This window comes from Gadus chalcogrammus, chromosome 4, assembly GCF_026213295.1.
Source record: "Gadus chalcogrammus isolate NIFS_2021 chromosome 4, NIFS_Gcha_1.0, whole genome shotgun sequence".
Lineage (NCBI taxonomy): Eukaryota > Metazoa > Chordata > Actinopteri > Gadiformes > Gadidae > Gadus > Gadus chalcogrammus.
Genome location: NC_079415.1, coordinates 30,795,285 through 30,808,567, shown reverse-complemented (window position 1 = coordinate 30,808,567; position 13,283 = coordinate 30,795,285). Strand labels below are relative to the sequence as shown.

The 13,283-nt window shown below is 45.2% G+C and overlaps 2 protein-coding genes across 4 annotated transcripts; both read right to left on the bottom strand.

Moving 5' to 3' along the window:
- Nucleotides 1-3,330: 3,330 nt before the first annotated feature.
- On the bottom strand, nucleotides 3,331-4,622 carry LOC130380471 (butyrophilin subfamily 2 member A2-like). The gene is made up of 2 exons (XM_056587695.1): nucleotides 4,492-4,622; nucleotides 3,331-4,384 (listed from the first exon to the last, which is right to left on the bottom strand). The coding sequence occupies exon 2, from the start codon at nucleotides 4,380-4,382 to the stop codon at nucleotides 3,759-3,761; it is 624 nt and encodes a 207-aa protein (XP_056443670.1). The 5' UTR covers nucleotides 4,383-4,384; nucleotides 4,492-4,622; the 3' UTR covers nucleotides 3,331-3,758.
- Nucleotides 4,623-7,442: 2,820 nt separating this feature from the next.
- Nucleotides 7,443-13,141, bottom strand: LOC130380464 (E3 ubiquitin-protein ligase TRIM39-like). Of its 3 annotated transcripts, XM_056587687.1 has the most exons (4): nucleotides 12,657-13,141; nucleotides 12,177-12,273; nucleotides 11,397-12,069; nucleotides 7,443-11,288 (listed from the first exon to the last, which is right to left on the bottom strand). In XM_056587687.1, exon 4 carries the CDS (start codon nucleotides 11,284-11,286, stop codon nucleotides 9,667-9,669), a length of 1,620 nt encoding a protein of 539 aa, XP_056443662.1. In that variant the 5' UTR covers nucleotides 11,287-11,288; nucleotides 11,397-12,069; nucleotides 12,177-12,273; nucleotides 12,657-13,141; the 3' UTR covers nucleotides 7,443-9,666. The 3 variants fall into 3 exon arrangements, with proteins under 3 accessions (XP_056443662.1, XP_056443660.1, XP_056443661.1); XM_056587685.1 differs by having other exon boundaries at nucleotides 12,177-13,141; XM_056587686.1 differs by having other exon boundaries at nucleotides 7,443-12,069; nucleotides 12,177-13,141.
- Nucleotides 13,142-13,283: the final 142 nt, after the last annotated feature.

The following is a 13,283-nucleotide window of genomic DNA, read 5'->3' as shown; positions in this document are numbered from 1 at the left end:
TGTTTCCCATCCTCAGACAGGATGAGACTGGGATGAGCTGTATCAGGATCCAGAGTCACATCTACTTCATACTGCTGGACCCTCTTCAGTTCAGCATCACACAGCTTCTTCATCTCCATGTTCAGTGTCTCCTCCAGCTGATCCAGGGATCTCCTCAAGGTCCCTACGTATGATGGAGGACGGACCTCCACCGTCGTCCAGTCCCTGGTGGGTGGAGGATTCTTCAGGGATCTGAAGGCCTGGAGGAATTGGAGGTGATCTTTAGTGTGTGAGAGCTGCTTCACCTCTGAACTTCTGTTGGTCAGATCTTCTATCTCCTGCTCCAGCTCTTTGATGAGGCCTTCAGCTTGTTTCTCTGTGGATATCAGTCTCTCTTTCACCATTTGGTTGAGATCATCCTGGCACTTTTCAATGCAGCGCATCAGAGCAGTGATGACCTGCACACCATCGGCTATCTCTCTGTCTGCGTCTGCTTTGCTGCATTTTATTTTGTCTTTAATCTCCTGAATATTATTTTGTCTCTCCTGGATCATCTGCTGAACTTCAGCCTCTATCTTCCCCAGCTGGGCCGTCTTCACTTCATATTCCTCCTTTATAGGTACAAAGGGATGGGACTTGTGGTCTGTCACTGTGCAGAACTGACACACACACACCTGTTCATTCTGGCAGAAGAGCTCCAGAAGTCTGTCGTGTTTTTTACACATCCTGTCTTCCAGACGGTCCATAGGCTCGGCCAGCCGATGTTTCTTCAAAACTGTGACTCTCTGATGTGGCTCAAGGTGGGTTTGGCAGAACGACATAAAACACTCCAGGCAGGACTTCACAGCCTTCAGCTGGGTCCCAGTACAGACGTCACAGGGAACTTCTGCTGGTAGAACACAAGGCTGCTCTTTTACTCTCACTGACGTTCCAAACCGATCAACCATCTCTGATAAGAGGGTATTGACCTGTAGATCAGGTCTTGTGTCGAAAAGCTTGTTGCAAACGGGACATTTGTACTTGACTTGTTCATCCCAGTACTTTGTAATACAGGTTCTGCAGAAGTTGTGTCCACATGGTGTGGAAACTGGACTGCTGAACACATCCAGGCAGATGGAACATGAAAAGTTCTCTTCAGACCAGGAAGCGTTGGCACAGGCCATTCCTAGACGAAAAAGTTTAGGTATTTAGCAATCCCATTATTTTTGTTATTCCATAACGGCAAATGTGTTTTTAACTTATCTCAAAGTTGTGCTGCTTTACTCACCTTGTTGTGGTTTCTGTCGATCAGAAGAGAGAACCGCTTACGCGTCGGGGTGCTTTAGGTTTCGTTTCCTCAACATGACTTCCTCTCCCCTCCTCCCCTAACACCTGACTCCGCCCCCACGGTACGTGAGCGCACTGCATTCATTCACCGTGTCGGCCTCTTCAAATGCGTTGATGTGTGTTCTCTTCTTTCTGGAGTTAAAAGAGAGCCGGTGCAGAACGAGAGACATTGTGGTGATTTAGTGGTTATTTGCAATTGTAACTGGGATCATCGGTGTAGATACATGATTGGCTTCCCCGAATACTTTAGATCCAACCCCGATCCCATTTTCGACGGAAACCATGACAAAGAGCTGTTTATTGGCGCTACGCTGCTACAGGAACTCTGCTCTCCCCGATATGCACGCGCACAGTGCACACACGAGCAGCAGAGCTGAGAGCACTAGACAGTGATACAGTCTGGTCAGTGGGGATCTCCTTTTGCTTTTGGAAAGTTTTCCCCGTTTGTAGTACTAGAGCACCCCCTGCTGGTAAAAGTAGTTCTGAGAAACACACACACACACACACACACACACACACACACACACACACACACACACACACACACACACACACACACACACACACACACACACACACACACACACACACACACACACACACACACAGGGAACACGTTTCACATTTGTTGTGAAACGTGTATTAACTCAACATTCCTTGTTGTTCAAAATGTTTTTGCCTTTATTCAACTTAATAAAACTGGTCAAGTCAGGAGGATACCTAACAGAAAGGTCCAGGATAAGATGAGCCAATAGGATCACAGTATATAGAGGAACGAGGACCAGAGTTCAGCGCCTTGTTCCCCGTGAAAGAAACAAAACATACTGGAACAAAACTAAAACACAAACTACATAAAGTAACTGTTTAGTTCCCCATTCAGGGAGCTAGCTTTGGTTAATTAGCACACAGTATCTCCCCCTCATCGCTCTATTTCTGTTAGACACCGGCACGGACATACACACGCACACACACAAACACAGGGGCACATACACACAAACACAGGGGCACGTACGTGCCTGCACACACACACACACACCTGTCCAGACAAGGTGAAGGCATAAAGGTAAAGGCAAAAAAAGATGAATAAACAAAAATGTGTGTGCGCATGCATGCACCTGTGTGTGTGTGTGTGTGTGTGTGTGTGTGTGTGTGTGTGTGGTGTGTGGTGTGTGGTGTGTGTGTGTGCGTGTAGGGGAAGGAAGGTGGAGAGGGTGGAGGACAGCTGAGGTCGGGGGTGTAGTTGACCCCGGCCAAGCACATGTTGTTGGGCTTCTTGGAGAGCACCATGGGGCAAGATTCTGAGGAGGAAGAGGAGGAGGAGGGGGAGGAAGAGGAGAAAGGAGGGGGGGAGGATGAGAGAGGAAGAGGAGGAGGAGGAGGAGCAGGTAGAGAAGGAGGTGGAGGAGGAGGAGCAGGTAGAGGAGGAGGAGCAGGTAGAGGAGGAGGGGGAGGAGGAGGAGGAGGAGGAGGAGGAGGTAGAGGAGGAGGAGGATGAGGGGGAGGAGGAGGAGGAGGTAGAGGAGGAGGAGGAGGATGAGGAGGAGGAGGATGAGGGGGAGGAGGAGGAGGTAGAGGAGGAGGAGGATGAGGGGGAGGAGGAGGAGGGGGAGGAGGAGGTACGTAGGGGAGGAGGAGGAGGAGGAGGAGGATGAGGAGGAGGAGGATGAGGGGGAGGAGGAGGAGGAGGTAGAGGAGGAGGAGGATGAGGGGGATGAGGAGGGGGAGGAGGAGGAGGGGGAGGAGGAGGAGGAGGAGGAGGAGGAGGAGGAGGAGGAGGAGGTACGTAGGGGAGGAGGAGGAGGAGTTATGTAGGGGAGGAGGAGAGGAAAGGTGTGAGTGGAGGTGTTGAGGGACGGGAGGGGTAGGAAGAGGAAGGGGAGGAGAAAGGGTGGAGTTGGAGGCGGAGGGAGGGTCGAAGGAAAAAGGAAGGATGGGTAGGGGGAGGGAGGAGGAGGTGAGGGAGGGAGGAGGAGGGGAGGGAGGAGAAACTAAGATGAGAGGAGGGAGAGGAGGAGAGATGACGAGACAAAGTCACGGTACTCACACATGGGGGGAATGTTGACATGTAGTCACTGTGACCTTTGTGTTGTAGTATGGTGGACATTAAAAGTGATCGCCTCATCAGATTGTGTTTTCATTCATGATTCTGAAGTATAAACTACTAGTAATGTTTAGATGATTATGATATAAACATACACGTATAACCTCAAAACATGTTTGACGCAGCTGCAGCCATTGACAATTTTATAGCAGTATAATGTTGGGTATATAATGTGGGTTATAATGGGCAATAATTTATAATAGTCAGGCTTCACTACTGAAATTCTCCTTGTTAAATGACAGCAGTACAACATTAATGGAGTTTTCTCAGATCTCACATAGTAGAGATTCTAATTCATGATACAACATTAGTTGTATTGGATGTTTGAATATTTTATTATCTAACAAAGGTCCTAGTCTGTTTGATTGACAGGTGAGATGATCAGGGGGGCAGAGTTTGTACCTTCATATTTGTGGGGACCTGGGCAGAGGAATGGATAGAGAGGCTCACTGAAGGTGTAGCCAGTAGCAGAGTAGATATGAACCCTGGCTTCCACGTCATAGAAGGAGACCAGACCTTCATCATAATCAACAAACACCCCCACCTTCTGGAGCTCAGCTCTCAGAGGGAGACGGACATCAGGGTTATCTCCGAATACCAACCCATCCTTGTAGTAGTTAAGAAACCAGTATCCTGTCTCAGGGGATAATCTGATATCACCTTTTCTGTTGATGGACTCTCTGGCCACTCCTAAACACCATTGTGCATTGTCTTTAACCTGGACCTCAAAGTAAAATCTCCCTGAGGAGAAGCTCTGCCTCGTGAGGACATATGTACCATTTGTAAATGTCTTAGGGTTGTCTGGGAGTTTTCCAAGTCGTCTGGGAGGATTCCCGCCATCATGTACTTGTTTCCCATCCTCAGACAGGATGAGCCAGTGATGAGCTGTATCAGGATCCAGAGTCACATCTACTTCATACTGCTGGACCATCTTCAGTTCAAGAGGCTCAGACCAGGAAGTGTTGGCACAGGACATTCCTAGACACAGACGACAAATGTATGTATTGAGCAATCCCATTATATTTGTTATTCCATAACAGAAAAAGCGGTTTTAACTTATCTCATAGTTGTGCTGCTTTAGTCACCTTGTTGTTTTTTCTGTCTGTCAGACTATTTAATGCGTGTTAGTTACTATCTCCCGAAAGAGAGAACTGCTTCCACGTTGTGGCGCTTTAGGTTTCGTTTCCTCAACATGATGTCCTCTCCCCTCCTCCCCTAACACCTGGCTCCGCCCCCGAGGTACGTGAGTGCACTACATTCATTCACCTTGTCGGCCTCTTCAAATGCGTTGATGTGTGTTCTCTTCTGTCTGAGTTAAAAGAGAGCCGTTGCAGAACGAGAGACATTGTGGTGATTTAGTGGGGATTTGCGACTGTAACCCTGATTAACCGGCGTTGATCGACCCGGGTTTCCCGTATTTCCCCGAATACTTTCCAACCCTGATGCGATTTTCGACGGAAACAGCAAAGAGCTGTTTATTGGCGCTATACGCTGCTGTAGGAACTCTCCCTGATGTGCACGCGCACAGTGCACACACGAGCAGCAGAGCTGAGAGCAGCAGACAGCGATACAGTCTGGTCAGTCGGGGGATTTAATCAACTTAATCAAACAGGTCAAGTCAGGAGAATGCCTAACAGAAATAATGGCAAAACAAACCTCATATCTGCCGTGGCATTTAACAATGTCGCATTAGTGCATTATGGGTAGCTCTTAACATGCCAGGGACAGTGTGAAAATCTGATGTGATGGACAACTAGTAGGTAGTTTAGTTGTAGTGGTTATTTAGGGTTATCAAGGTGTGCAAGGTCAATTGCAGTCAAGTTGTGAAGAAAACCAAACACGCTGTTGGAGCTGGTCCCAACCTTCTGAATAAAAAAAAATGCATTCTGGCTGACGTCTGGTAGACAGTAGTTTTCCATAGAAAGGCGGGGCAGAATTGCAGATCAGGTTTTCACCGTCTCTGCGGTGGAGCCAGGACATTTGATTGACGTAACCTGATAACCCAGCACTGTCAGTTACGGCAGCTGGAAACACATGTGTTTCCAGCTGCCGTAACCTTTCATCAACCAAACAACGAAAAAACAAGATTCCAGGAATCCTTTGGGTGATTTTAATCTCTCGTCCCTGGTGGCTCGACCGCGCCCTCAGAGAAGCACAGAACGGCCCGTAGTTCAGGAAGGATCTCAATTCATGAATTAAAGGTTGGGTAGGTGATTTGCGAAACGCCAGCAGATTTTGAAAATACACAACTCAAATGGTCCTACCCCCTCTCCTTCAACGCTGACTCTGACTCCACCCATTCCAAGTACCTGGACGCGCAATCATGCACGAGCGCGAACAGAGATGCGCGAGAGCGAGCCAGGCTAGCGTAGGTTTTCGTTTAACAACATGGCACTACATTCAGCTGTAAGTTGCACCCAGTACCGCGGGAAGTAGGGGTGCTGCAACACCCCCTGTCCGAGGCCCTGTCTTATCACAGAAAACGATCATTTCTAAAAACTCCGGCCAGAGTGGAGATTTCTGAAAACGCCGGTTATGTGTTGTCGGTTCAACGGGGAGAAACGGGATTTTAGTTTCTGAAGCGTCACATTATGCACCAGGAAATGCTTAACGTCATGTGAGCGCCCGCTGTACCGTATTGGTCCGAATATAAACACAAACCCCATTGTAAGACGACCTATATTTGGAAAAAAGATTTGAAGACCAGATCCGGTTTTTATGAATAAATAAATTGTATTCATTGAAATAATATACGAAAATAAAAAGGCATCGAATAAAACACTGCATTGCCACTAAACAGTAGTGCAAATAGGCCGTACTGATGTGTACACCAAAGACTATTCCTGACACTCCTCTGCCCCGCTGTGTTCGCTCTGGCTGTGGTCGCTCCGAACTGTTTCGGCCCGTGGCAAAGCGAGTCATCCTCGCTGCTGTCCAAGGCATTTTGAGACGCAGCATTTATTTAATGCTCATATGACCTAGTGCTGAAAAAAGGTTATATAAAAAAGTGTGAGGGTAGCGGTGGTGCGCTAAACTTGTTCTGTGAGCAGCTGGATGTGAACGATCGATTTTCAACTGTGCGCGCATGCACTGGTGTAATTGAGCTGCGCTGCTATACATCTTTTTTTATCAATGTAACGAGTTGCGAGTCTAGTGCAGGCTGAGTTTTTTTTTTTCCCAGCACCCCCTGCTGAGAATACGTTCTCGCTGCTATGGTTGCACCAGATGTTATAAACATTAAACGGTCACATAAATCATTACTATTTTTAGAAAATGTATGTTTGTTTCATATAATTGTATTGGAAGTCCTGGTTTTCACTAGGGTTGCCGCGGTGTGGACATTTTCACACCGAGTAATACACTCGTCTCCACACCGGTATTACCGAGTATAAACGGTATAAACTTTGAAACTAGGTCAACCGCCACACAAGCATCGGTTTTTAGACCCTTCTCGTCCTTCAGTTGCCGCCAACGTTCGAAAGCAGCGCCTAGGATTATTCTTGATTTCAGTTTTTCTCTTTCAGCGTTTTTATTATAAATTACTCTCTGAAAAAGAGTTTTCCTTCTCTTTGCTGGTGGTGGTGGTGGTGGGGATGGTGGCGTCTTGTCTGCCATGGAAATTGTCTTCTACTGCTAGGTCCAAATGTGGATTAACTAGTTCCAGTAGATACCGCAGGATAACAACAAACAGGAGCTTGCTCTGGGTCACGAGCTCTGGGTCACGAGTACTGCACGAAGGGGTCGCGCGCGGGGCGCGGGGGAGTGCAGTACGACCGTTTGATTGACGTACTTACTGTCCAATGAAACTCGGTGGCAATGGATATGATTGGCTGGAGTTTTTCGAGCCCTGCCCGTTCCACAGATGATTGACAAGTTTAATTTTCATGTCAGTACTTCTAACTCAGTGGCTGTAAGTGGGTTATGATAAGGATTTCAAGTAATTTTGCAAAAATGGCCAAAAAAGCAAATCACCTATGCAACCTTTAATGAATGACTTTGAATCGATAATTTGATTACTTTTCCTATTTCTATTCGCTGACCCCGGCTGTTTCCCAATGTCAAGGAAGCATGCTCAACGGCCGCCCTTTTAAGGACGCTACGTCATAGAACGCCGACAAGCACTGTTCCAATGTTGAGGACACTAGAAAGCCGCGCCATTTTTGCGTCCTTTGTTTTGGAGAATTCCGAGATTTTTCAAGGATGCATCGCTGCATCCTAGACGAGCCAAAACTACCCACAATCCTCTGCGTTCACTGGGCGGGTTCTTGAAAATGGCAGAGCAGTACACGTTCGAATGAAGTGAAGTTATATTAGTTTTCAGAAATATTTTGTGCCGTATTGCTTTTTATAGATTCATCATGTTAATGCAAATAATCAAGCCTAAAGACCTGTGCCACTTTTCAAACGTTTTTGCAACTTAATGATACGTTGCTATATTTTGCATGGACGTAGCTGGTGTTAAACACCACTGTCACCAATGTCAATTTACTCGCTCACAAGATTACATGATTTATGTATACCTATTTATGTTTACATAAATAGGTATTTATGTATGTTTTGTATACCTATTTTATTTAATAATTTCTCTTCCTGAAAATGTTTCTGCTCTCTGAACAGAGGGCATAAAATAATCAGATGAACAATAAAAAAAACAAAAGAAACATTCACTTTTGTTTGAAAAAAGAATGAATATATAATAAAATATGCATCTTCTATAAGGAGGTGGTAAATACAGGATGCAACTCATGCAGTGTGAACCACAGTGGTATAGAGGGGGCTGGGGGGGGGGGCTACCTAACTCTGCAAACTAGGTGTCTGTGGTCTATTTTGCATTCTGCAAGTCAAAATATAATCGACTACTGAGTTCAAAGCACAATGTGGAAGTGTGACACAAGCCCATCACTGCAGATCTAACACATTATTTGCATATTTAACATATTATTTCCATGATTGCCATGACACTGAAACACATTGAATATGCTTCCATCCGCACATATATAAAATGGACATAAACAAATACCGGCATGCAAAGATAAAGAATAAAAGAATGTATTCATTTTCAATCAATTCCGATTAGAATTTATAACGTGAAAACTTTATTTATATTAGGGTCAGGGTTAGGGTTAGGGTTAGGTCCCCTGTTGGTTCAGGCATCACCTCTGATTGGCTGATAGGGTGAGCCGGTCCCCTGCTGATTAGGCTCTGATGTGACACACCTGTCCTCCTCTTATTGAAGCTGAACTGAAGGGGCGTTCACAGGGGAGCCGGCAGCCCTGCAGCCCCACAATGAACCAGGACTGTTGAGGGGCTCAGGGGACCCGCTTGGTTGGTTTGTTTAGGCTCCTCGTCCAAAGGATCCCCAATGTCCTCCCTGAGCAGCCCAGACCTGGGCCTTCATCTCACTGGACGCTCTGGGTACAAACGCCTGATAATGGTCATTTTTTCAAGTAGTAATGCAATCATTTACAATGGGTTATATTTTATAATAGTCAGGGTTATTTTCTTAATGAAATCTTCCTTGTTAAAGGACAGCAGTACAACATTAATGCAGTTCATTTAGATCTCAGATGGTACAGATTCTTATTCAGGAAACAGCATCAGTTGTTTTGGTTATTTTATTATTAAAAAAGGTCCTAGTCAGTTTTGTGCCACCCTCATGATCACATGGATGAAGGGGCTCTCTAAAAATACAGCCAGTAGCAGAGATATATAAGGTGTATTTTTGTATGTGCCTTTTCTTTCAAATCCACACCACCCAAGTTTAAGTTCTTCAAATATTTGACTAAGCAAATCGAAATAGTACAATGTGTGTACAAACGTAATGTACCTGTTCCCCTGAAAATATCTATTCCACAAAGAATGTACCGATTCCATTTTTTTCCATTTTATTGAAATCAGAAAAGTATAGAAGATAAATTGCCTCAGTCATTGATTCCAAAATATAAACTAATAGTAATGTAACATAAACAACCGTATCCCCCAGACATTTTATAACTGCAACCATTTACAATATTATAGCAATAAACTCAGAAAAAGAACAGGGGAAACACACATTTATAAAATATAGTGGAATCTAATAATTTACAATGGGCTATATTTTATAATAGTAAGGGATATTTCTTTATGAATTTCTCCTTGTTAGATGACAGCAGTAGCACCTCAATACAGACCTCTCAGATCACAAATAGTAGAGATTATCATTCAGAAAACAACATTCTTTGTTTATGGTCGTTTGTTTGTTAGATTATCAAACAAAGGCCCTAGTCTGTTTCATTGACAGGTGAGATGATCAGGGGGGGAGAGTTTATATCTCCATAATGACTTAGAGAGAGGAACGGATAGAGAGGCTCACTGAAAGTGCAGCCAGTAGCAGAGTAGATATGAACCCTGGCTTCAACATCATAGAAGGAGACCAGACCCTCATCATAATCAACAAACACCCCAACCTTCTGGAGCTTAGCTTTCAGAGGGAGACAGACAGCAGGGTTATCTTTAAATACCAACCCATTGGTGTTGGAGTCAAGAATCCATAAACCATTCCCAGGGGTCTCTAGGATCTGATTTTTTCTGTTGATGGACTCTAGGGCCACTCCTAAACACCATACAGTCCTGTCTTTAACCTGGACCTCGAAGTAAAATCTCCCTGAGGAGAAGCTCTGCCTCGTGAGAACATGCACATACTGTTGAAATCTCTGACAGTTGTCTGGGATATAAATCATTACATTTCCCTCATGTACTTGTTTCCCATCCTCAGACAGGATGAGACGGGGATGAGCTGTATTGGGATCCAGAGTCACATCTACTTCATACTGCTGGACCCTCTTCAGTTCAGCAACATTACGCAAATTCTTAATCTCCATGTTCAGTTTCTCATTCAGCTGATCCAGGGATCTCCTCAAGGTCCCTACGTAAAACGGGGGACGGATCTCCACCTTCGTACAGTCCCTGGTGGGTGGAGGATCCTTCAGGGATCTGAAGGCCTGGAGGAAGTGGAGGTGGTCTTTAGTGTGCGAGAGCTGCTTCACCTCTGAGCTTCTATTGGTCAGATCTTCTATCTCCTGCTCCAGCTCTTTGATGAGGTCTTCAGCTTGTTTCTCTGTGTCTTTCAGTCTCTCTTTAACCATTTGGTTGAGATCCTCCTGGCACTTTTCAATGCAGCGCATCAGAGCAGTGAGGACCTGCACACCATCGGCTATCTCTCTGTCTGCGTCCGCTTTGCTGCGTTTAACTGTGTCTTTAATCTCCTGGATATTTTTTTGTCTCTCCTGGATCATCTGTGGAACTTCAGCCTCTATCTTCCCCAGCTGGGCCGTCTTCATGTCATATTCTTCCTTTAGAGTCACAATAGGATGGGACCTGTGGTCTGTCACCGTGCAGAACTGACACACACACGCCTGTTCAGTCTGGCAGAAGAGCTCCAGAAGTCGGTCGTGTTTGTTACACATCCTGTCTTCAAGACGGTCCATAGGCTCGACCAGCCGATGTTTCTTCAGCCCTGTGACTCTCTGATGTGGCTCCAGGTGGGTTTGGCAGTAAGAGGTAAAACACTCAAGGCAGGACTTCACAGCCTTCAGCTGGGTCCCAGTACAGACGTCACAGGGAACTTCTCCTGGTTCAGCACAAGGCTGCTCTTTTACTCGTACGGACGTTCCAAACCGATCAACCATCTCTGATAAGAGGTTATTGACACGTAAATCAGGTCTTGTGTTGAAAAGCTCGTTGCAAACAGGACATTTGCACTTGACTTGTTCATCCCATAACTTTGTAACACAGGTTCTGCAGAAGTTGTGTCCACATGGTGTGGAAACTGGGTTTTTGAACACATCCAGACAGATGGAACATGAAAAGTTCTCAGACCAGGAAACGTTGGCAGTGGCCATCCCTAGACACAGACGACAAGGTTTATGTATTGAGCAAGTCCATTATTGTTCTAATACCATAAAGGGAAGAGAGGTTTTAACTTCTCTCAAAGTTGTGCTGTTTTACTCACCTTGTTGTTGTTTCTTTCCGTCGGTATTTCGTCCCAAAATGCGTGTTATTTTACTGAAAGACACTGAAAGAGAGAACTGCCCCCTCTTCGACTGGCTTTGGTTTATATGTACCTTAGGTTTCGTTTCCTCGACATGAAGTCCTCTCCTCTCCTCCCCTACACGTAGCTCTGCCCCCAAGGCACATTGGTGTTACGCTGCTGTAGGAACTCTCCCCGATGAGAGTTATAATGCTCATTTAAATAGAGCACTCAGTTTCTACATTTCTACCCAGACCTGTGTTATTCCTCACAGATAATTTGTTTCAACAAATCCTTTCACCTCCAAAGATAAATTCAAACTGATTCAATAAATGGGGCTGTTTGAAAGCCATTGAACCTTTAACATTAAACCTGTAAAGTCTGCTACAAGTCGTCTTAATATTAATTTTATTCATACGATTGCTGGGTCCAGGGGAGTCTGCTCTCTGCTGCTGCTCTGGGCTTCAACACACACACTTTTTTTTTTAGAAAAAGTTGGATTAGTTTTGAGCCACTCCAGTCTGTTTAAAACTCCTACCTCTCGTCTCTGGAGGGCCGTCCATCTTTAAATTCAGGAGGATGATCCATAGACCAGTCACTCTTCATGGAGACACAGCTGGTTCCAGGGGGGTCTGCTCTCTGCTGTTGCTCTGGGCTTCAACACACACACAGCTTTTACTCAGACTAATGATGGAGTCATGATGTATCACTGCTGAGCTCTGGGATGGACAACAGTCACAGACAGAGAGATCCTCTTCTTACCTCTTAGCTTTGCTCCGGCGGCCATGTTCCCCAGACAGAGTGGTCGTAGAGGTAGGATCCCTCTCCTCTCTCTCCTCATCCATAGTATACTGGAGACCTGGACACAAACACAACTCATCCATCAATTAATATGCCTTCTGAACTTTAGTTGTTTATTGAGAGATCATTGTGACTGCGTCACACTAAAGCATTATGGACGTCATAGACCGTCAATATGAACCCCACAACATAACCACACTGCCCTCACTACAGTACAGATGTGTACAGCAGATGAGAACTGAGAGATGAGAATTAAACACCTTGGAGACTGTCATTGTGCTTAACACAAAAAATATATACAAAAGACTTAAAAAAAGCATTGTTGTAAAATTTAAAAAGTAAAGAACGTTTGAATAATTTCTCTTTTCTGGAACCAAGTCTGAATTCTGTCACTTTACTGAACCACAGATTCCATAAATCAACTGGTGAAGCTCAACACACCGATAGGGTATCCTCTTATGACCAACGAGAATCTTTCTTTCCCTCTATGGCCCAAGCTGTGGTTAGACCCACAGGAACCCCCCTGTGAAAGTGGTACAGTCCAGCAACAGTCTGGCCTGTCGCTACGAACACAGATATCACGTAAATATAATTGAACGCAGTGTTTAGTTCATCACACGGGTCAGAAAAGCAGTGAAACATGAACTAACGTTGTATTCTCTACAGTAAACTCATTATTATATACCAGTAACCTAAAGACGTTATAAACGGAAGTAAACGTTATAAAACGAATTAAAATTCGTCCCATACGGTATAAAGTTATACAAGAATAAATGTAAGGGAAGAAACGGAGATTAAAGTGTTCATAAAACAAGTTAATCAGGTGAAAGGTTTTCAAAGCGGAGAAAGAAAGGCTCCTCGCTGCGACAGAAGTTTAAGATGAGGAAGTAAGTAACCGAGCTGAAGCGGTTTGACTGGAGCATGGACTGGAGCCGCACCTCTCAGCGTGGGTCACGTGTTTTCTGGGAAATCGAAAGCTACAAAGCGCGCGCGCGCGCGCACACACACACACACACACACACACACACACACACACACACACACACACACACACACACACACACACAC

Bases quoted from the DNA above. Each gene is read 5' to 3' on its own strand.
- LOC130380471 (XM_056587695.1), bottom strand. From the start codon at position 4,382: ATGTCCTGTGCCAACACTTCCTGGTCTGAGCCTCTTGAACTGAAGATG.
- LOC130380464 (XM_056587686.1), bottom strand. From the start codon at position 11,286: ATGGCCACTGCCAACGTTTCCTGGTCTGAGAACTTTTCATGTTCCATC.